At 35.3% G+C, this 24986-nt stretch overlaps 3 protein-coding genes across 4 annotated transcripts; 1 reads left to right on the plus strand and 2 right to left on the minus strand.

Moving 5' to 3' along the window:
* Nucleotides 1-573: 573 nt before the first annotated feature.
* Nucleotides 574-2847, minus strand: LOC122294220 (inositol 3-kinase-like). The gene is made up of 2 exons (XM_043102788.1): nt 1650-2847; nt 574-1050 (listed from the first exon to the last, which is right to left on the minus strand). Exons 1-2 carry the CDS (start codon nt 2523-2525, stop codon nt 802-804), a joined length of 1125 nt encoding a protein of 374 aa, XP_042958722.1. The 5' UTR covers nt 2526-2847; the 3' UTR covers nt 574-801.
* A 1728-nt stretch (nt 2848-4575) lies between these two features.
* LOC122294221 (nudC domain-containing protein 2-like) lies at nt 4576-13030 on the minus strand. 2 transcript variants are annotated; one of them, XM_043102789.1, is made up of 5 exons: nt 12870-13030; nt 12605-12753; nt 12447-12495; nt 12035-12177; nt 4576-4853 (listed from the first exon to the last, which is right to left on the minus strand). In XM_043102789.1, the coding sequence occupies exons 1-5, from the start codon at nt 12916-12918 to the stop codon at nt 4767-4769; spliced, it is 477 nt and encodes a 158-aa protein (XP_042958723.1). In that variant the 5' UTR covers nt 12919-13030; the 3' UTR covers nt 4576-4766. The 2 variants fall into 2 exon arrangements, with proteins under 2 accessions (XP_042958723.1, XP_042958724.1); XM_043102790.1 differs by having other exon boundaries at nt 12605-12790; nt 12844-12902.
* Nucleotides 13031-21067: 8037 nt separating this feature from the next.
* On the plus strand, nt 21068-24752 carry LOC122293252 (vacuolar cation/proton exchanger 3-like). The gene is made up of 11 exons (XM_043101775.1): nt 21068-21470; nt 21592-21659; nt 21760-21788; nt 21897-22093; nt 22269-22481; nt 22922-23035; nt 23155-23271; nt 23355-23408; nt 23539-23655; nt 23778-23868; nt 24044-24752. The coding sequence occupies exons 1-11, from the start codon at nt 21171-21173 to the stop codon at nt 24088-24090; spliced, it is 1347 nt and encodes a 448-aa protein (XP_042957709.1). The 5' UTR covers nt 21068-21170; the 3' UTR covers nt 24091-24752.
* The last annotated feature ends 234 nt before the right edge of the window (nt 24753-24986 follow it).

Here is a 24986-nt window from a genome sequence, read left to right on the forward strand (position 1 = left end):
CCAAGGATCAGACTAGACCTTAGTGTTGATCCCATTGTTGATTTGAAAACAGATACTTGACCTTAGGAAGTCTCTTTGTTTGAGCAAACTTTTTCAGAGCCAAGAATCAGTATTCTTTGAAATTACTTCCAAGAAGGTTTTTGAGTGCATGTATTTTTTTGTGATGACTTCCTTTCAGAGGTTATTTGTTCCGTTCAAAAGATACCAGACATATTTGGTGATTAGAGCAGGATTAAAGAACATCATATTCTTCAAACCCAAACCCCATCGATTTTGGCAGACATATTGACTTCCAAGATTTAGGTGTGAATTTGGATATTAAGAGCGTTGACAGTGGCTTTATCAAAAGTTTAGACAAATTTAAAATATAATGAATATAGCCAAAAGACATCTAAGCTAAAGACATATGGAAAGTTTTGACAGCAAATGTTAGTCTTCCTTCAAATTTGAAGGGTTACTGTTCACTCATCAACCGGTTATTTTATCCCAATTTAATATGAGATTTCAATTACAATTAAATAAAATAGTGTTATAATATTATTTTTAATGTTATTATTGTTTTGAGAGTTGAAAAAGTTAAATTATTTATTATATTTTATATGAAAATTTAAGAAAATTATAATGATGACACTTTCTCATCTCATCTTCTAAGAGGCAATTAGTAATTACAAGCTTAATTTGCCATCGATTGATTTCCCCATCTTCTAAGAAACCAAAAAACTAAAAAATACTCTCTGCATTGTGCAAACAGAGCTTATGCTTGCTCTCAAGTATCTGATACAGGAATGTGCCCTTTGGCTCTCACATCTTCGTCTCCATGTCCTGGTTTTTATCCTCAACATACCGCGGGAGGATAGCCTGTTCCACTGCTCTGGGAGGAGAGCATGGAAGATCCCATTGACATTCCTGAACCACACAGGATGAGGGTATTAGCTTGATTGCACCAAGTGATGCATGAAACTCTTCATGGCCTGCTGGCTTCCAGAACCTCGTCTCGGCATCGCGGCTGATGCACTGCATCTTCCTCCTCTGCAACTCATCCTTCACTCTCTGTAGGGAGAAAGGAAAGCCATCGTTGTTATACCATACCTATGAAGTTAATCATACTACATTAAAGAATTTTTTAATTAAATTCGGGTGATATATTATCCCAATAGCCTAATCCAAGTGTTTGTGATTTCCACACCAAAAAGCCCCAGTCTCAATAACAGCAACCAAAAACAGGAGAAAACGAAGAAGAGTTCGTTTATTCCATGTTCTATCAAGTAGAAAGAATACTAGTTGCCACATCACAAACGTCTGAAACTAATTCTCATTTGTACTCTTTTGAGAAGGTCGATATCTCTACGAGTTACTTCTATGTATGCAACTAGAATCTAAGCAATAAGGAACATGAAAGATCTCTCAAAATCTTTACTCTCAAAACCAGCATGTCGACCTACACTCAGAAAGCTGAGCTCCAAAAGATTGTATCTAATCAATTAGTTTTGTTTTAAAGTTGAATTTTTTTTGTTGAATCCAAGGGTTGTCAATTCAGTGCGTAGCTTACTAAAAGTTTGCATAGACAGTAATTCTCGTCGTAAACACATGACACAGCAGCAAAATGATTGAAAAACTGAGAAGAAGGAAACTGTTCCTTATGAACAAACCTGCAACAACCTCGAATCAAACGTGGGCAACCCAATTTGCCCAACAGTGAGCGATCCAAACAAGTTCCCCACCAACGCAGCATCAGGCACAGCCAACCCATGAACCAACCCCGCCACAAACCCTCCAAGAAAACTATCCCCAGCACCCGTTGGGTCGACCAGATTCGCCGCAAACGGCGAAACTTCCAATTCCCCGTCCTTCCAATACACCGTGCACCCTTCCTTTCCATGCGTTACCACCACGCAGCACCATTTCCTCGCCTCCTCCATGTCCAGAAACACCGCCTCCTCCTCCGATGCCTTCAGGAACGCAATACGAGGCAACAGTCGAAAGAACCCACTTTCCTTCAGCTCCACGAGCCTTACGGTCCCATCGACGTCGTCAAATTCCCGAATCAGGGCCTGGATATCCACGAACACCACATTGCAAATCTCAAGCATTTTCTCCAGAGTCTCGGGCGATATCTCGCCGCCGACACCGACCGCCATACCGAAATCGAACCTCGTTTGCGGGAGATCCGACGGCCGAATGGGATCACATGCGGAGACCCGTTTGAGGACCCGATCCTGGTGTCCGTTCCCGCTGACCCCCGAGTCGAAATGCGCGTGGAAGAGAGTGGTTCTCGAGGCGGGTATCACAATCGGGCTACGATCGGTCGCATAGGCAAAGTCTGGCCCAACCTTGGAGACCAGATTGTACGGAACCGAAAGACCGTCGAGCACAGCGGAGATGAAAGAGGAGGCCCCACCTAGCGTCTCGCCCACAACGACTCCGTCCTTTATCAGAACGTCGTGGCAGTAGTTGCCCGCAATCAGACCACGGAGAGAGAGAACACTTGGCTGGGTGATTTCTGGAACTTTTAGGTCTCTCACCATGACTGATTGTGATCGTAATTCGATTGTGAGATCTGAGGGAGAGGTTAAGGGTAATGGGTGAGAGAAACCATTAAAACTCTAACAGAAAAAGCAGGAAAAAAAGAAGCACAGAGAAAAAAATGGAGTCGGTGTGGTGGCGGTCGTGTCTGTATGGAGGAGTGACTAATGGTTGGCGCGGCAGAGAGACATTTATAAGGAGAGCCACGGGGGTGTGGAGATGGGAAAGGAACGAGAGAACTCAAACTGAAGTCTGACGATCTCTGTTGTTTGCTTTGGTGTGCGAAACTTAGGAAAGTCAAAAGTGTACGACGCGAGTGTTCGTTTTTGTTTCTATCCTTTAAAAGGAACGAACGAGCAAGTTTGCGCGTGAATGTGATGCTTTCGTGAACGGAGCAGAGTGAGTGCAGAGACCAGAAATTTAAAAAAAAAAAAAACTTTTATTTTATTACTATTGTTAAACAATTTTGAGTCTATATTGATGCATTTATTTTTAATGGATTTGAATTTATGAAAAAATTATTTAATTATATTATTTTTTTAAATAAAATAAATTACATCGACGGTCGAGAAGTAACTTTTGAAAGATGATAGAACGAAACTATTATTCAAATAAAATATTAGAATAATTCATGTAATTTATCTTTTGACTACTTATATGCGAAGAAACTATGTAGCTATGCTAATTTCAACCTATGACCGACCTCTTTTTTTTTTTTTAGGTATGACCGACCCCCTTATTAGATATAGACTGACTGATTAGAAATATTATATCATCTTACCAACTTCACTAACCTTTTAGACTAATGCCGGACACACTAGATAAGCTATCTTTCTCTCTCTTTTCAGACAACATTACTCATTTCTAGAGTCTGTGTCATCTGAAGTGATGTTAATCATTTGTAACGTCTTGGACTGAGCGGCCTTGTATTTTCCTCTACCATCACTCGTCGTTCAAATCTTCAGTTTCTTTTTTTAATAATTATTTAATCATTATAATTTTTTAAATTTATAAAAAAAAATTTTTTTTGATATCCTTAAATATTCAGACTAGCTTACACGCATCTCGACTAATTCCACGAAACCCTAAAATTAACGGTTAGATAAACCTCCAATGGCCCTAAGGAAATTCAAACTAGTGACCATTAAAAAGCAAACCTAAAGTCTGACCAATTAAACTATTTCTCAGGATTTAAATTTATAGAAAAATACAAAAAACAATACAACATTTCCAAATTCCAAATAAAAAATTATATTAAAAAAATTACATTTAAAAAACTTTTTATCTTTATAATATTTTTATTTAAATTTTCACTCTACTTTTCTAAAACTTAATAAAATATCTCAACTCAAACAATTTATCTGCGACACAAAAATTAAAACTGCATAGATAGTGAGAACGCGACATCCACTGCAGATTCTTCCATCAAACACGGTTCGTACAAAGAATCCATTGCTGGCATATAAAATACCACATAATAATGTTTACAGAAAAATATTCTACCCATAAAGAGATTATACAAAAACAATCTTATAAACTATGGTAACTTGATGTGATTAATCAAAGTGTAAAATTACTTTAGATCTAACAAATCAATAGAAATCACATCAATTTATGAAATTGTTTTATATAGCTCCTTCATGGATGTAGCAATACACGTCTAAATATATGCTGTCAGAACACAACACGATACCCATCGAACATGATTCTAGTTTGTTTACCGATGCTTCGCGAAGGAATATGATTCTTCAATCGGTTTTTTTTTAAGCTACATTTGTGGTTCCCGATATTTTGCTATATTAGATGGGTATAATACAAAATAATTAATTTGAAAAGCATTTGCTTGATTGTCTTGTGTTTCAGGCCACAGGCAAAGAGCATTAACTCAACCTCGCAAGTAAGCTGCTGGTTCTTAACTTGCCTAACCTGTAGTCTTGGACCCAGGATCCAGTTTATAACTTATAATACACAAGCTTTTAACTCATATTATCAGGAACACAGGGTTGAAACATGGGGATTCTTCACGTTACATTTGTAATGAGGAACAGCCAGTTAGAATAAACAAGCCACAACATATTCCATTTAATGTTAATTAAGTTCTTACAGCGCTTTGCATGAGGACTTTGGAGATAAACTAATCACATTATCACAGTTAAACCTAAGTTGGGAATAAGATAAAGATCATTTTATTTACTATATCTCACACATACAAATTTAAGTAGCAATGCATCATACCAAGATTGTCAACCAGTCCGCATCCCACCCATAAAAGTCCTTGGATCAGGACAGGCCCCGGAAAATTGTGCTTGTGAGAAGTCGAAACCTGGGTTCTGCAGAAAGAAATAAAATTGATGAAACGGGAAAGAGGACTCATGTTACCAAGCATGTCAAGAATTTAATGGAGTCAGTTGACACACATGGAAGCATTAGCCACCAAATGAATAATTATCAAAGATCTAAGGTGGAATTGCGACAAATAGTCAATATGTATTAAAATTTGAATCGTTCACCCAACTGCATATGGATGTTTCTAATGTCCTTTCATATTTTAATATGGGGAAATAGCTAGAGCAAAAGTCAGCAACTTACTTGAAAAAGTAGAACATTTTGCTCTCCTGTGATCAGAACCGATGTTTCAGTTCTATGTGAAGATTAGCATCCTTAAATTTTACACATTACACGCAGCCTGAACCTACTTATGACGCTAAAGTCAACTTATGAGTAGTTAGATTCCAATTATATTAATGATAATCATCCTTCCCTGAAGTTTGCCTCATTCAGTTAATCACTCTCTAATAGTCCACCAAAAGATAGTTTGGACCCAGGAAGACGAGTGAAATTAGAACTGGCTAAAGGCACAGGGTAAGGCATAATAGATGTCCACGTCACAGGGAATTTCCACAATTCTACATAGTACAGAAATTGACGCAATAATTTGTTATTTTGTTGTGGTGATCTACCATGCTGAATTTGATTCCAAATCAGAGGTGTACCCTACATCTGGGGAAAAATACCATAGGAAATTGTTGCCAGAGTTCTAATTCAATACAACATATTTCAACATCCTATTCTAGGGCTGCAACAATTGCCAAAATTGCTTGAAATAATCTCAGAAAAATACTGAGTTCACAGAAGCCACCATAAAGAAATACATTCAAACACATAAATATAACGAGCTCCAACAGAGGAAAGCGTAATAGGACTTCCAAATCTGCATGTGATCATATACTGAGGTGATCTAAGCTGGCGGTTGAAGGATGGTCAGGCCATGGAAATTTATTTAGTTGCGTGCTTTCTGAGTGATGCTTCAAAATATTATGCGTCTTAATTAAATGTTTCTTAATTTGTTGGGAATAAAGTTAAAATAGACAACTTAAGGAAGGACTAATACTAATATACTGTAGTTCCAGCTACAGCTTTGCACTAATCTGGAAGTGAAACTAGATTTGCAGAACTTACATTCCTTACCTGAAACTTATCTCCTTTATATGGTATGCAATATTCTCTGATCAAACAGCCTAGTCAAACTGAAGTTTTAAAACTAGATCAGATTTATTTCAGTGACATTTTCAACCACAAATGTACTCCTTTGTGTTGGTGACCACGCTGGCCATGCGCGTGCTGTTGTTTTTTTTTTGGGGGGGGGGGGAGGGGGGGGAACACAATCTTAAGAAGTAATTACAATGACCAGCTTAACTAATCAGACCATAACTAAGCAACTATAAGCATTCAGTCTCAAGATTTGAGATAAAAAAGGCACAGTCTCAATTCCTCTCTCCTGAGTTTTTTTCTCTCTGCACTATTGAGAAAAAACGATGGTTTCTCCTTGTGATCATTTACAATGGTGTCTAGATTAGTCTTTCTATTTGTTTAACGAGTTACGGCATTCTTATGGAGCTGTGTAGAAATGTTATTATTGAAAAGAAATGTTTTGAATTGAAGAAGGTTAATGAAAGATGGTGGAGGTTCACTGAGATTAGTTGTCGAGCGGTGAGATTTATTTCCTTAGATCAAGAAGCTCTAGGATGGCTGGCTGGCACAGTCAAGGAAGGAATAGCTTATGGGTGGTCGTTAGATTTTGTCAGATTGAAACAAAGCGGTGCCCGAGTTTTAATGGTGCAGAGGCAGCGCAACTCCTTAGGGAGTTTTTTCTCCCTTTCGGAGTTTGGTCCAATGAAACGACGTGGAATGTTAATGATCCAGGAGGGGAGGAAAGGAGAAGGGTGGAGGTTTCTTGGGGAGTTGCTGTTGGAGCTCACTGCATCTTCCTCTGGTTTGGGGGGGAAAAACAAAGGTCGTCCATGGCTGCCATCCTCTCAGTCTCAAAGGGCCCAACCTGTCGCGTCGTATAGAGAGGTCCTGTCTCAAGCTCCAAAAAACACAGAGAGGGCAAAAGCTTTACCTCCTTTGGCGATGGCTCAACACTGCGAAGGGGTTGGCAAGGAAGTGTTGGGGCCAAAAATGGATTACTTGCTGCATGCCTTGGAGGAGACGGAGAAAAAAGTTGAGAGCTTATAGTTTAATACGCTATTTATGAAACGGTGCGTTCTAGAGGGTTTGACAAGTGAAAGGGTTGTGGGCCAGGAAAAGGGCTTGGGTTTTGGGCTTAGGGAAGCTGAAGGCCTGGTCTTAGGTGGTCTGGAGAAGGGTAAGGATGTGGTGGGTGTTGGGCCGCAAGCTTTGAAGGATTCGGCTCAGGTGGCCCAGAGGCGCAGCCTGTGAAGGTAGACGCAGGCCCAGCTCACGTGTTGACATCCCATTGTCATTGAGTGGGCCTCAGCCACCATCGACGGTGATGGGTCAGGTGTCGTCGGCGAGACCTAGGGTGGTGGGTTCGCCAGTGAGTCCTATGGTGCCAGAAAGTATATCCGTAGGCTTTTGTGGTAGTTTTGAGTTAGATCCGGCTGTAAGAAGTGCCAAGAGTGGCGCGTTGGTGACGACCAACAGAAATTGCACAAAAAAAGTCGCACAAGACATATGGAGCTCCCGTCGGCCCTTTCTTGCCAGTTGCAACGTCAGAGTAAGGCCTAGCTTTAGATGGTCCTCCGATAAACTCTCTGGGAAGCGTCGAGAGTTGCACTCTATTGCTAGAGGTTGCACAGAACACGCCGTACAAGGTGGAAGGAGCTTTTGGTGCCTCTTCCATGCCGGTTGACAGGTCGGAGATAGGTCTATACTCTGGTGGTCTTCCGAGAAACAGGCTGTTTGTGGAATCCGAGGCTTGTGAGGTGAGGCCTCCTGTTGTTGGGGCCACTGAAGTCTCTTCTTCACTTAATTTAATGGGGACTCCGTTCCGTGCTCCTTCGCTGGGGGATTGCAACATCCTAGAGAAGATGAGGCCCTCTAAATCTTTAGTAGCTTCCAGAGGTGATGCTGATTTGCAAGTGGCTCTGTTTGTGGATGATTGTGCCGGCGATGAGGGGGTTGTCCTTACTCCCTTGTCCACACTTCCACCCAGAATTGAAGAGGAGAATTATTCATCATCGTGGGTTTTTAAGAAAGTGAAGGAGATTCAAGCTGTTATTGGGATCTCGTGTAGGCAAGGAGGAACAATTTAAGGCTCTTCTCGTGGCTTTGGAAGAAAGCCATTCAAAATCAGCTATAAAGAGGGATAGGGAACTTAAAAGGCTAACTTGTTCCATTAATTATGATGTGAAGGAAGGGAGTGGCGGAAGTGAGAGATCGAAAGGGAGGGGTAATTCAGGTTTAAATGCAGCCTAAGATTATATCCTGGAATGTGCCGGGGCTTAATGATGTGGTGTGTTTTCAAGAAACAAAGTTGTGGGGCATTGATAGAAGCATTTTGCGTAGTTTATGGGGGGTGCTCATATGTGGGTTGGTCTTATTTGGCCTCGGTGGGAGCCTCAGGCGGTGTATTACTTATGTGGGATAAAAAAGTGGTTAAAGCGATAGAAGAGTGTATTGGAGATTATTTGGTAGCAACTATGTTTAAAAACGTGGAGGACGGATGGGAATGGGCATTTGTAAGTACCTACGGCCCTAATGTGGATAGGGATAGGAGAAGGTTATGGGAGGACTTTGCGGGAATTTATTCTTTATGGGATGTGCCGCGGTGTATGGGAGGCGATTTTAACATTACTCGCTTTCAAAGCGAGCGATCAGGGCAGTATCAAAATTCTATGGCCATGGATGAGTTTTTAGAGTTTATTTTTGACTTGAACCTCATGGATTTTCCCCTAGTAGGGATTGAGTACACTTGGTCAAATGGTCGAGTTTTGGTCGAAGTTGGACAGATTCCTTGTCTCTCCAGAGTGGGGAGCCCATTTTCCAGAGGTTTGTTAGAAGCACCTACCTCGAGTCAGCTCTGATCATTTTCCTATTCTTTTAGATTGTGGGGGTATTCACAGCAGTCGAAGCATTTCAAATTTGAAAATATGTGGCTTACAGCGGATGGGTTTGTAGAGTTGGTGAGTGCTTGGTGGTCATCGTACCAATTGTTTGGTACTCCAAGTTTCATCCTTGTAGGTAAATTAAAGGTTCTGAAACAAGACATGAAGAAGTGGAACTTGGAAGTATTTGGCCACATTGACAATCAGAAGTCAATCCTTTTGGAGGAATTGCAGGAAATAGAGGGACAGGAATTATAGGGAGACATCTCAGAGGAGGGGTTGATGAGGAAGGGCACGGTTATGACAAATTTGGAGAGAGTTTTGTTGGCGGAGGAAACCTTATGGCGCCAAAAATCTAGGGCACTTTGGTTGAAAGAATGGGATAGGTGCACAAAGTACTTTCATAAAGTGGCAAACTCTCATCGGTGTGGTGATGCCACTGAGGCATTATACTCAGGTTCCGAGGTGTTTTCGCCTTCTGATATAGAAAATCATATTGTGCATTATTATGAGTCCCTTTCTCACTGAACCGATTGAATGGAGACCGAAGCTTAATGGCCTGAGTTTTGAGACTACTGACTCTCAGAGTGTATATGTGCTGGAGACGAGATTTACAAGGTCATTTATGGGATGGCTAAGGATAAAATACGGGAACCAGATGGCTTCTCTATGGGTTTCTTTCAAACTTGTTGGGACATAGTGAAAGGTGATGTTATGCAGGTCTTCAGTGAATTTCATTCTTTTCAAAATTTTGAAAGATCTCTGCAACTTTTATTGCTTTTATTCCCAATAAACAAGGGGCATCGATTATTGAGAATTTTCGTCCTATAAGCCTGGTTAGTGGTATATACAAAATAATTTCGAAGGTGTTTGCCAACCGTTAAGCCTTGTGATGGAACAAATTATCTCCAAGTCACAAAATGTATTTATTCGTGGGAGACAAATTCTTGATTCAATGCTCATTGCTAATGAATGCTTGGATCACAGGTTGAGGAAGGGAGTTCCAGGTATTCTTTGAAAGTTAGACATGAAAAAGACTTATGATCATGTGAACTGGAAATTCTTATTATATCTGCTTGGGAGGTGTAGGTTTGGTGAGAGGTGGATCTCCTGGATGAGTCACTACATTTCTACTGCACGGTTCTTAGTGCTTGTTAATGGTACACCTGTTGGTTTCTTTAATAGTTCTCAGGGTTTGCAACAAGGAGATCCATTATCTCTGCTTCTGTTTGTTATGGTCATGGAGGCTCTTAGTCAGATGGTTTTAAGGCGGCTGTGGATGGTAGTCTCTTATCGGGTTATCAAGTGGGCAAAGGCATGAGTGACTCTATTATCATTTCACATCTTTTATTTGCAGACCATACCCTTCTCTTTTGTGCTGCGGATACTAGCCAGATTCAAACTCTACAAGCACTGTTATGATGCTTTGAAGCAGTGTCAGGACTCAAGGTGAATCTTGGGAAGTCCAAGATGGTTCCAGTGGGTGTGGTCTCAAATATTCTCAGCTTAGCAAGCATTTTGGATTTTAAGGTGTCCTCTTTGTCGATGAAATATTTGGGCCTAACGTTGGGCACAACTTTCAAGGCTAGAGCTATATGGGATGGGGTAGTGGAGAAGATAGAGAAAAGGTTGGTTAGTTGGAAATAGATGTATTTATTGAAAGGAGGCCGTCTCACCCTTATTAAGAGCACCCTTACTAATCTCCCCACTTATTATCTATCCCTATTTCCTATACATGTAGGGGTGGTAAATAGGATCGAGAAACTATTTAAGGCTTTCTTACGGGGTGGTATGGGGGAGGAGAAGAAATTCCATTTGGTTAAATGGAAGACAGTATGTGCTCCAGTTGTGTAGGGGGGTTGGGAGTGTGACTTGAGAACTTTTAATAAAGCGTTGTTGGGGAAATTTCTGTGGAGATATCATTCGGAAGGGAGATCATTGTGGAAGGCAATCATTGATGTTAGATAAGGAGCAGCTTGGGGTGGGTGGTGCTCTAATGAAGTGAGAGGGGGGTATGGTGTTAGTTTATGGAAGTTTATAAGGAGGGGGTGGCCATGTTTTGAAAAAAAAAATTGTTTTGTAGCAGGTGAGGGCAACCGTATCAGTTTTTGGCTAGATGTGTGGTGCAGAGATCATGCTTTGAAAAGGGCGTTCCCGGCTCTTTATAGTATTGTAGCGAATAGGGAGGCTTCAGTGGCGGATATGCGATTCTTTTCGCATGGCTCTCACCAATGAATTATTCTTTTTAACGAAAATTTTCATGATTGGGAACTAACTATTGTATTAGATTTTTTTAGCTTACTATACTCCAAGAGGATGCCAACGACATAGGGGGATAGATTGAAGGGGAGGTCTAATAATAAGAAATGCACGGTTAAGGCATATTACAATATCTTGATAACACAAGATCATATTCCGTTCCCTTGGAAAAATATATGGAGGTCCCGGATGCCCTCTAAAGTTGTTTTTTTTGTATGGAGTGCTGCTCTTGGGAAGATCTTGACTACGGACAACTTGAGGAAGAGGGGTTGTGTCGTGGTAGATTGGTGTTATATATGCAAAAAGAATGGACAATCTATGGACCATCTTTTAGTGCATTGTGAGGTAGCAATGGGGTTGTGGGATGAGATTTTTCAAAGTATTGATGTTCCTTGGGTGATGCCCTCGAGGTTGGTGGATCTGTTGGGTTGTTGGAGGAAGCTGCAAGGTTGTCATCAAGTGACTGCAGTGTGGAAGAGGATTCCTCTATGTATCATGTGGTATCTTTGGTTAGAAAGGAATGCGCGTTGTTTTGATGATAAGGAACGTACAAGAGAGGAGCTGAAGAATTTTTTTCTCAACACCTTATTGTTTTGGTTTTCCGCTATTGTACTAAATGGGGATGACACTCATGATTTTTTGTCTTTAATTCAGCGCATTTATAATGTATTTAGGTGTTCTTTTGTACACTTCCGGTGAACATGGCTTATGCCTTTTTCATTCATATCAATAATATATTTTTTTACCTATCAAAGAAAAAGATTTGAGATAAAATTCACATTCAGATATGAATAAGCTGGTTAGGTGGCCTGAACAACTTATTCAGCAAGCATAATAGAGTGAACTTGACAAGCTTTATAAGTCCAGATTGTACTATCTATTGTGGATAAGTATCATTTCACCTCTTCTTGAAATCTCTGAAGCATGAGACGCCTTTGCTCAAGATCAGTCGCGTAAGGATCCAGCTGACCCTGACCCACAATGGGTGAAGACCAGGTCTGACCTTTGTCCCTCTTCTGCAGTGTTAGGTGCATTATATCATCCTCTGCCAATCGAAACCAGATTAACGCAAAATATATTAGAAACACTAAAATATACGAAAACTTTCCAAGTACTCGCTGAGATTTTCAGGGCAAAAAAAAAAAAAAAAAAAAAAAACCATAAAAACCTGCGTGTATTCTTTAATATAGAAAAGATATCCTAAATGTCTCTAAAATTCTTTATTCTTTATTTACTTCACCTAAAGTTTCTCGCGAACCAAACGGTCCCTTACATGCTACAAAGAAGCATAATCTGAAGCAGACAAAATATTACCTATGGTCCAGAAAGAAGAGTCCGTCTTCACTGGACTCGTAAGCTCGTGCTGAGACACCAAACCCAATAATTCAAACAGATCAGCGACCAATTTAAGCCAATTTAATCAAAAGCAAAATCACAATCAAAAGAAGCAAATAGTTTACACGGAAACGGACATTAAGGTAAGGAGGGTTGCCCTTGATGCCGACTTCGACGTGTTTTGACTGAATCTTGCAGTAGAATTGCTTCGAAAGAACGTTAGGTGGAAGGTTTATGTACATATTTACCTCGTCCAGAGTCTGGTCCCACTCGAACACCTTCTGACCTGAAAATCAAATGGAAATTTTAGAAAAGAAAAATCCGAACGCAGTTTGGATCGACGAAACCAAAATCAAACAGAACCAAGAGATTCAGGAAGCACAGAGAGAGAGAGAGAGAGACCATTGTGTACGAAGCTATGTCGCTTCTCCGGTGCCAATTTCTCCGCCATTTCTTCTAGGGTTTGCTTCTTCGACTTCTTCTGTTCTCTTCCCCCTTCCCTCTCCGCGCGGTTTCGATGACTACACTACCTCGGTTTTTCTGAAACGAACAATATGGCTCTAATTTGAAATTTAACAATTAAAACAAAATTTTAATTTATTAAATAATTAATATTATTTAAAAGTTCATTGATAAAAATAAAAATAAAAAATAAAAAAAGAAATGATATTCATTGATAAAAAATAAGACCATATTTGGATATCAAATTCACCTCAATCTATCTCAAACTGATTATTAATGAGATCCACTAATTTTTTTACTTTTTATAAAAAAATTAAAATTCACACCTTAACATATTTTTATATATTCAAACACATATCTCAACCTATTTATTTTCAAACTTATTTCAATATAATTCACAAAATAGTACAATTTACAAATTAACTCAAAGTGATCTAAGATCATTTCAGCATTCAACCGTAACTTGGCATACAAGCACAACGCACTCCTTTTGAAAGAAATAGATAAATCTAACATTCACATAAAAAAATTATTTTATAATAATAGAATTTGGGTGCAACTAGTCTGGTTCGGTCCGGTTTTAAACAAAATCTAGAACCGAATCGGTAGGCACCAGTTTTGTATTTTTTAAAATCGATTACGAACCGATTTTCCTCCTAAACCGGTATTCCGGTTTTACCGGTTTCCTGTCCAGTTTGGTCTGATTTTTCAATTTTAATAAAATACAAATTTTTTTATAAAAATTTTGTTTAAAAAAAAAACTGATTTAAAAAATTCTGTTTTATTAAAAATCTATTACCATTTACAAAAATCTGCTTTACAAAAGAAATTTGCTATGTAAAAAAATTCTGATATAAAAAATCTGTTTTATAAAAAAAAATTGTTATATAAACAAAATTCTACTATATTAAAAACTGCTATAAAACAAAAACTAAAATAAGAAATCTAATGTAAAAAAAAAAAAAATCTGTTATAATCCTATATCAGACGATTAGTATTAGTATATATATATTAGTATTAATTATAACTATATAATATATTAGACAATATAATAATATTTATATTAGACTATTAGTATAGCTATATTTTAGTATTAGTTTTAATGATTTAGTATAACTATATTAGTATGAGTATAACTATAGTCTATATTAGAATATGTGATTATTTTTTATGTGATTAAAAATTATATATAATATAAAACATATTATATATAATATTAATATATAAATAGTACTGGTCTGGTCCAAAACTAATCAGAACCAAAACTGGACCGGTTCCGACCGGTTTTTCATTTATGAAAACTAGTTCCAAATCGAACTAGTCCAAAACCGGCACAACTGGTCCTATTTTCTGGTTTGTCGGATTTTTTTTTTATACCCCTAAATAGGATTCACAATTTTTAAAAGTAATGTACAAGATTTGTATATTGTACGATTGTATCATTACTATAAAAAATAAAACTCATTATATATATATTAAATTCTTGGACTTTGCTACATACAGTCGGCAAATGCAGTCGGCGTGTAGTCGACTGTACGAAATGAATAAAAAAAAAAATTATAAATTTTTTTTTTTATATTCAGGGGGACCTACATGAATAAAAAAAAGTTATAAAAATAATTTTTTTTTCATGTAGGTCCCGTATTAATTCACTTTTTTATAGCCGACTGCATCTGCCGACTGCAAAAAGTATTTCTCTAAATTATTTTGTAGAAGTTCTCGGTGCTCTTAAAAAGAACTTCTATACAAAAAATTAGCTATCAAATGTGTTATATATAAGTAATTATGCATGTAAATACAATGTTTATGGTAGACTATCTTAGCTAGAAAAATACAAAGTAACTTTTTTTATTCTAATTGATATATCAAGTTTACGCATTATTAATATTTTCAATTTTCAATGCGTTAACAAATATAAAATATGCATGTATATATACGAGAAAGGTTAAATACAGTATTAGAGTATACACATTTTATCTACTTTCTTTGAAAAAAATATTGTCTATCCTTAAAAAATTGATTTGTTTATATTGAACTCAAGTATTTTTTTCTATTTTTTTAAATAGAATACACAAGACTTATACTATAAGATTGTATAAATCATTTGTATATAAAGAAAGAAAAATATTCTAGTCACAAAAAAAGTAAACAAAAACAATTTCACAAACTGATATAACTTAATATGATTTTTCAGATTGTAAAGTTATTTTTATAATAAAAAAGATCAAACAGTACTCATAGAGAAATGATAGAGCCACTGAAAATCTATACACATAATTTATATAGATTTAAAAAAAAATTACTTAATAATTAAGAAAGTATTGTTTAATGATTTAATATTTTTTATTTTTAAAAATATTTAAAGTATTTAAGAAATGATTAAAAAAAATTCCACATTATTTAAATATGACTATTATCTTCACCTCCTATATAAATGTTGGCTAAGAGGTTAAAATAATCTAAAATATAATTTTAATGAGTTTAAATTTTTTTATTTATAAATTTAAATTATATTATAATTTAGATCTAAAAAATTATTTTTAAAAATTATTTTTAAGATTTGGCCTATCAGAGACAGAGTAGATGGTATTTTTCATCTCGAGGAATGCTACACATCATCCTATACTATACACTTTATATATTAAAATATTATTTTTTATTTATTTTTATTTTTATTTTATTTTATTCTAATTAAACTAATTAAATTATTCTATTTATCATTCACACATTATATATTTATTATAAAAAAAAGAAAAAAAATAATTAATATAAATATGATATCTGAAGTCTAAAAATGATAAGAAGAAATTTTCTTTTTACCCCACCGTCCACCCACCGCACGGTGCAGGGCAGGATGCGGGCCAGTCCTTGCCCCGCACCAAGCGGACAAGCCACGCATAGAATATTGATCCAGTTGTACTTAAAGCGCGTGGTGCTTTTATTTTCCTAGGCCCTGAGTAATAGTAATAATAATGAGGAGGACTGAAACAAAACTTATAACGTCGACAAAATGTCGATATTATAATTACAGGTTCCATCCTTTTTATGACTATTATTTAGAGAACAAAATTAGAGAAAATCCGTATAGGGTTTTTATAACATGGCATGCATATAGAAGCCAAACGACTAACTAATACAAAGTGATAATTTTTTTTTAATCTAAAGTTGATTTCTTTTTCAGAGATTCTTGTGTCGTGGCATTTCAATGACAATGAGAATTAAATCAAAATCACAAACTAGTGAGTGGGGATTATGCAAAAAGCAATTTTAGGATAATTTTAATTAAGCCCGACATCATGAGATAATGGTCATAAGATTGAAAGCAATTAATATAACAACATTGTTGAGTCTAGACCTATTGGCTAAAAACTTTAGATCAGACATCGTCTTGTTAGTTTTTCTCCTGTAATAGTACAATTAATATCCAATAGTTATACGGCTTATAGATTATTGGTTGGATCTTAATAATTAGTATTAGAGAAGAGACTGCATCACGAGTCCAAGTCACATAGGGGATAACTTATATGCTAAATTAAAATATTTTAATACTATGTATGAGCGTATTATTAAGTCATAAGGAAAGTTACCAAAAGATAAAGGACTACCAAGTAGTTAATCTCGATAGAGTGGCTTATTGATACGGGGGATTTAGGTTTAATGATGCTGAGCTAACATATTCTATATGGATAGTGCTGGAGTATTTCAAGAAGGCAAATCAATGTAAATATGGTAGGAAAATGTGAGAATTGTACTAATTTAAACAATAATACATACTTGTCTGTCTTTTAACCATAACTTTGGTTATAAATATTAGAATCACACATGACTCTACTTTGAAAGCTCATTTGGACATGCACTAGCTACACAAAGAGGTCCCCTTTGACCCTGAAATCAACTGTTTTCCCATTCGAATCATCATTTTAAGTTATTCTTTTTTTATCATATAATTTTTTGCAATCACTTTTAAAGATAATTCTTATTCTGATTTAGGCTAGATTTTTAATGAGATACTTATTTTATTCCGTATTTTAATTTTATGTAATAAATGGAATTTTCCCTTTTTGGATAAGAATCTCAAGATCTCGTATTTTCTTAGCTATATAAGCCCAGCTTGTGGGCTTTATAACCAGTCTTAGATTTTTATGAATAAACCTTATTCTTAGAGTTTACTCGCTATGTTGCATAATTTTTTTTTTTTTTTATTCTCAATCTCTAGTTTATGTTTATTAATTAGCTATCAAAATAATTCTTATCATGCCTGGCGTCAAGTGCCGTATTGGACATCAAATTTAGAAGTGTGATGGAATGTTATACACAAAATGGAAGAAGAAGTCACGTGTTCTAATCCACGCAGTTAGGTATTATGTTTGTATGATAAAATGAGAATGAGAGGTCGTGGATTAATTTTCATGGGTATAACACGCCCCACTACTGTGAAACGTACAACACTTGAAAAAAGATAGGAAAATAGGAAGAGTACTTCCAATTTTGCGGAAAAAAACATTGAATATGACATAATATGGATCAACTACACGACCGATCGATTAAAATGAAGATAAGTACTTAATGTGCATCATTTATCGAACATATTGAGTCAAAAAGCTTCTGTTTCGCAGCAACTGTTGTAAAAATGGCAGTATATATAGTTATTAGTTACAGCCCAATTCCGGTCAGCATATTGTAAAAAATTAATGTTAATGGGAAATTATATTTGTAATTATGAGTATGTTAGCGTCGCACAAGTATTTTTAAAAAAGTGAAAAAATATAGGAACCATATGAAAAATTAATTAATTTTTTTTTATAATAGACTTTACTTTTAAAAAAAAATAATTATACGATATTTGCACACTTCACAACTATATATAATATTAATATATATTTAAATTGTATTAAAATTCAGGCCGGTCACCCAGTTTGGACGGCAGATCAGTGCTAGGAAACTTCCTTCCAACCTTTCATGCATGTTTCTTTTTGTACCCAAACGAGTCACATACAAATGGCAGTTCATGCCCCTGTTTTTTCTTTGTCCATTTTTTGATGATTAATCCGAAATAAATGTTTGATTCTCTTCGAGGATGCCCTGAAAATTCCTCGAAATTTCTAGCTCTTGGGTACGGTTTTAGGTACCCAAACTGATTCCTCTCTCTTTTTTTTTTTTTTAATTATTATTATTATTATTATTATTATTATTATTAGTTTGTTGGGGGTGGCTGGTGTAGCAATTTCGAGATTAACGATACATTTGGGATGTGGATATATTTGAGCCTAATATAATAATTTAACAAAGAGCAATGCTAAGTACGTTTCCATTTGGAGACTGCAATGCCGGCATAAATAATTTTATTTATAAAAATTTTTAAAATTATTAAAATATCTATTTTAAAATAATATTTTTTCTCTTTTAATAAAAGGGTTGCACATTGTGAAGATTGCAAATAAAATTTTTCTTTAACAAAATCACTTCTCATGTTAGAAAAGTACTGCTACAATGAGGCGCCACTTGGTATTTTATAAAAAGAAGTCACAAATTAATATGGTTTCAATAATTTATATCAGACTTACACTTAGGTACATATTGACTATGCATGATTTTCAAATATCGTAGAATAGAATATGATTATATCTATTTTATACTAAAAATAAATTTATAATTGAACGTAACATATCAATTATAAATTTATTTTTGTGAAAACAAAAAAGAAAGAAGTTAATCATGTTAATTGGGACATACAAAGTTAACACACTAGAAGAAAAATAGATTTATACGATCAAAATTTTGCAACTAAAATAACTATTTTCGACTAAAAGGATGATAAAATATTAGAGTGAGGATTTCTATGATTGGCCATTGTTAACAAATTATTAGAAGTGATCTGAAAAGTTTTCAATTTTCAGAAATTTGTGTTAAAATAACCAAAAGCCCTCTTCAATTCCTTAATTAAGTACAATATCATCCCTAGCTGCACGAGCTGTAGTTAGTCCTTGTACCAGCGTGAAGCTTCACAATATCATCCTTGTATTAAACTTTTATAGGAGAAATGATTTATATAAATCTTAACTAGACAAGTCTCATATAAGTTATTGTAAATAATAAAAAAAAGAGATTCAATTGAAAAAAAAATGAAAAAGAAACTGTTATTTATTAGTAGAACCTATTTTTTTACAAAGAACTTGTATGAACCTATCTATTTGAAGATTATACATAGCATTACTCAACTTTTAAATTGGCATGTATGGTACTTTGCTAATTATATATATGTATTGAGAAATTCTACAGGAAAGTCTTACACCACATGTTTCTGTCTAATCAATGTGTGATTTGTCATTTTTGTCATTCTGTCTTAATGCTTAAATTTGTGTGTATTTAAATATAAGGACAAATTAAAATGACAAATCACATATTAGTTAGATGGAGATATATGGTGTAAGACTTCCTTTTAAGCATTTCTCATATTATATATATATAATCCTAAGAAATATTGTTAACTTATCATTCTTATACCATTCACTAACATGTGATTTATCATTTTTGTTCTTTTATTTAAATATATATATATATATATTTACTCATCAATATATATTTAAATAAAAAGACAAAAATAACAAATTAAATATTAGTACATGGTATAGAAAATGATAAGTAGAAATTTTCATATATATGATCCCGTGTACTTTTTGAAGTACCGAGTAGGAAAACACTAGTGCCACATATCATTTATATCGAAATTCTTTACCAATTTTTTTTTTAATTTAATGATTAAGTAAGTGTTTTTAAATAAATATGTGATTTTTTTTTTAAATTTTTAAAAAATATCTAAATAGTTTAAAAAAATGGTGGAAGAAAAATTTAGAAAAAGAAAAAGAAAATGAATTCGGTAATATATTAATTGCTCGTGCATGCGTGCTTATAAAGTAATTCGGTAATATATTAGTCGTGATTGTCTAATTTGTCTTCGTATCCAAATTATCCCTAATTAGCTTTTGAACAATTCCATACTTCAATTTCTTTTTTCAACCATAATCTTCTTAATTACCATATTCAAATTATACCTAATTAGATTTTAAGTCTTTAAAACCCAAATTTTTTATATGGATTATATATTAAAATTTAAATTTGGGTTTTGTATCAAATTCATATCTAATTTTAACCATTAATACAAAATTCTGAATTTCAAGTTACATTAATAGAACTTTTGATCAGGTCTCATGATCATGTGTTGGAATAAAATCTCTTGAAGTTTATGTTTAAATTACTCTAAAGTGGCCGATCAGGGTGATACACATAAAATAAAACGGACAATATTTATAATTTAATATTTATAACTGTCTAAGTGAATATCTAATAAACATTATAAATTTTAAAAAAATGATACTTCCAGTTGTGAGTGTGCAAGCACAATGCAATCATTTTATAAAAAATGAATAAATATGAAATCTATATAAAAAGAAAATTAATTTATTAATAGTAGATTCCACTCTTTTTCAAAACGATTGCTTAGCGTTTACACACTTTACAACTATACGTAGTATTACTCATCCAATAACAATATTCATATAATCTTTACAAAGTAAATATATCATATACGGGCGAATATCATATCCTCCAAAATTTTTGTCCAATTTCTTGGATCCGATCTCAGCGAGAAATAGTATTATTATTCAAGTAATTTTTTTAAAAAATATTAAATACTCAATCCGACGAACGATGCAGGTACTTTTCGAAAATCTACTTAAAACAGGAATAGAAATTTCCTGAGATCAGATGATATTCATGATCATCCAAAGTCTACTGTACGTACGTACAGAACGCCTTCTATTTGTCTGTCTCTCTGCATACGTACGCTAGTCTCATTTGATCATATGATACATAAAAAGTACTAAGTAAAACTACACCATTCCTTAATTTCCAACGTGTTTCGATTAACGTACATGTTTCTAGCAAAGCAACGCAAACACCTGTAGATCGAGGCCGGGAGGCTCGCTACATGTCAAGTTCGTTGAGGTTCATCATGCAAGAATGGAAACAAGGCCTGCGAAAATTCCCGGAAGCTAGCTACACCAAACAAATACATAAACACGTCTGTCCTCTACGTTTTCCAATCAATCGACCTCATTACCCTATATAAGATCCCCATGAATAATATCACAAAGAGATCTAGAACGTCTCTGAGATCAGATCGAACTACTTTCTTTCTGGGTTTCGTTCGATTGATCTCCATATTTATATAGATTATCCGCCATGGACTCACAACCACCAGCTGCAGCTGAGGAGGCATTGATGAACAACATGGAGAATGGAGGCCGAGGAGAGCCTAAGGGATTGGTGAACAAGGAGCCCTGGAATGGAAGATCAGCACATAACGTTTCGTCTTCCATTTTGCGGAAGAAGTCGGATCCAGCACTTGTTTCGAAAATTAGGTTCAAAATGCTTAGACAATTGTTGGCTAATTTGCAAGAGGTGGTCCTTGGCACTAAGCTTGCCATACTCTTCCCCGCCATTCCTCTAGCTGTTGTTGCAGACTTCCATAATTTCGGAAGAGTAAGTGCATGTTCTTTTTAATTCAGATAGATGCATGCTAGCTAGCTTGTTGTTAAACTCGACTCAGACTCGACTCGACTCGATCTTAATCCTGATATCATTGACCTATCTTTATTTTTAGCCTTGGATATTCACCTTGAGCTTACTTGGACTCGCCCCGCTTGCTGAACGTGTCAGCTTTCTGACTGAGTGAGTTCGCAATTTAATCGATCGATAAGTGTCATTTATTATTCTTTTGATCATTGTTTGTGAAATTTCTAACATTTTTTTTCCCATAACAAAACTGTAGGCAAATCGCATACTACACTGGTCCCACAGGTATTGTTTTGAATAACATTCATAACTCATTCGTAATCGAATCCATACATATTCATTGAAATGAACTAAAATAACAAGTGTTGGGATTATATATATATATAAATGCAGTTGGAGGGCTTCTGAATGCAACGTGTGGGAATGCAACGGAGCTAATAATTGCACTATTTGCTCTTCACGAAAACAAAATACATGTTGTCAAGTACTCCCTCTTGGGTTCCATCCTTTCCAACCTCCTCCTTGTTCTTGGCACCTCTCTTCTCTGCGGAGGCTTGGCCAACTTAAAAAAGGAACAAAGATATGACAGAGTACGTAAGATCGATCATTTTATAAAGAAAAAATGATCTATTTACAACCTGTTTATTGATCAAACACAGAGCGCATTATATATTGATACGGCCGAAGCATTTGATCATATCATATAGCACAGAAAAATTATCGGTATTTTGATCCGAATTCATTTATATTTTTTTGGTATAACAGAAACAGGCGGATGTGAACTCGCTCCTCCTGTTGCTTGGATTGCTATGCCACCTATTGCCCTTGATGTTCAAATATGCCGCCGGAGTTGACAATTTCACTGATCGTTATACCCTTCAGTTGTCAAGAGCAAGCAGCATTGTCATGCTTATAGCATACATTGCATACATCTTCTTCCAATTAAAAACCCACAGGGAAATTTTTGAATCACAAGAGGTGATCATTAATCCTATGCATACCACAAAGCCAAGATGAAAACAAGATTATATATCTTAATTACCAGTAAAATTATGTGGTACTCAATTATATTTAAGCCAATCCCACCATATATGAAATGAAAAACAAACCTCTCTCTCTCTCTCTCTCTCTCTCTCTCTCTCTCTATATATATATATATAAATTCCATTTAATATCCTTCCAACTATTTGATCATGTTACATCACGAAAAATGATCGTGATAATTATAATATGAAGAATAACAATTTTCCATACCAAGATTTTTCACACCCATGATAAATTACTAATATTTTCTTGTCATGTCTTTCACCATGATCCCCTACAATCCTTTTACACATACAATCTACATTAAAGAACTGGAAAAAAAATACCAAAAAGTTTAGGAATATATGTGCTTTAATTTCATTGCAAATGGACAGGATGACGAGGAGGAAGAAAAGGCAGTGATAGGATTTTGGAGTGCCTTCGCTTGGCTGGTTGGCATGACAATCATCATAGCTGTGCTATCGGAGTACGTCGTGGGAACTATCGAGGTATACGTGCAAGCCTTCTCCGTAATATAAAATTATAAATAGAAATTATATATATTTACAAGTCATTGACTCGATTTGATTTGTAAAATAATCTAACTTTTAGTATAAAAACCAATTAGGCCGCATCGGATTCTTGGGGAATCTCTGTCAGCTTCATCAGCATAATTTTGCTACCAATCGTTGGAAATGCAGCAGAACATGCTGGATCGATCATCTTTGCATTCAAGAACAAGTTGGTATGAAATATACAAGATTTCTGTCTACCTATATTGTCTTTATTTAATCTATATATGCTAATCTATCCAAGGATATCATGCAGGACATATCTCTGGGTGTAGCTCTGGGATCTGCAACTCAAATTTCCATGTTTGTGGTAAGATTGCTTTTAACATGATATATACCAAAACCCACCAAGTAAATAATAAATAAATAAATAAATAAATCCTTCACCAAATTTATTACCCAAATAATTAACAAATCCAATTATCTATCCATTTTTTTAGGTTCCTCTAAGCGTAATTGTTGCTTGGATAATGGGTATCCGCATGGATCTTGATTTCAGTCTCCTTGAAACTGGTTGTCTTGCTTTTACGATCATTATCACAGCCTTCACTTTACAGGTTCTTTTTCTATATATAGATGTCTTTGATCTCCTGTTAAGCATTGTAGACAAGTTTTTAACGTAGTAATAGTAACATCACATGATGATGCCTGCATATGCCATTGTTGTTGTACTTTTCAGGATGGAACTTCGCATTACATGAAAGGAGTCGTACTGTTCCTATGCTACCTTGTCATTGGTGCTTGCTTTTTTGTCGATAACATCCCCATGAGTAAGTGCCTATGTACCCAGAAAGCTTTCCAATTTCTTGTCATCTTTCGGATTATGACTCCCCTGATATGTCCATCTCTTTCTAGAATTATACTATCCAATTTCGTCAGATTCTTAGAAAAACCGTGCGGTTAAGAAAAGAAATTAATTATTCCTGCGATTTTGATGCATGACAGATGAAACAAACAGCAAGTTGGGTGTTAAACTATCCTCTGGAGCCTGAATGCTTGAGCTGGCTACGTGGTTTGGGATTTACATGGATCCCAAACTGAAAGGATGGTGCAATATTATCCATAAGTTTAGTACGTAGTTAAAACAATATTATGATCATCATCCATTTTGTGAAGCACCGGAACATTAAACTTTGGTTATAATTCCCATTTCAAATTTAGAGAGATCATGAGTAGTTGTGGGGCAATTGAGAGCTCCATCAAATACGGATAGAGGTCTGCAAAAGCTACAGGCGCAAGTCCAAGAAAAGAGGAGAATTCGATCTTCTTAAAAGTTACTTCTGAGATCAAGAATGCATGCATGCATGCATGCATTTTCAAGCTGATCAAGATGTTTTTTGTATATATAGTACTACTACTTCTATCTGCGATGTCTCTGCAATAAGGCTTTATTTCTAAATTCCAGTACTTCATAAAATGGTGGTGGCAAATGCCAAGCAGCAGTGCCTTCTCTTTTACCACCCACCCACCTCTCTTCTTTTTTGTTTTTGAAATTTTAAGTTTCTATCATTTTGCATGTTTAATTTAAGCCGATCATCCATGTTGCTCTAGAGGAAGAGATGGCATCACGTCAATATTTGATGTAATAAGAAAATTCCGAGGTTTCTTTTTATTTCAATTCTATATTTCAATAAAATCAATGAAGTTTTTTTAAGATTTATCTCTCTCTCTCTCTCTCTCTCTCTCTCTCTCTCTCATCATGGCTCATTTGTGACAAATTCTTTTAGGCTGTATTTAGATAATAGAGCGATATTATTTAATATTTTATCATTACTTTTCACATACTTTTTATTATTATTCACTATTATTCAATATTTTCTCATTACTTTTTCACTATTATACATAAATCATTTGAGATCACATTTAGAGGTGAGATTTGGCCGGTCTG

This window comes from Carya illinoinensis, chromosome 14 (assembly GCF_018687715.1).
Source record: "Carya illinoinensis cultivar Pawnee chromosome 14, C.illinoinensisPawnee_v1, whole genome shotgun sequence".
NCBI lineage: Eukaryota > Viridiplantae > Streptophyta > Magnoliopsida > Fagales > Juglandaceae > Carya > Carya illinoinensis.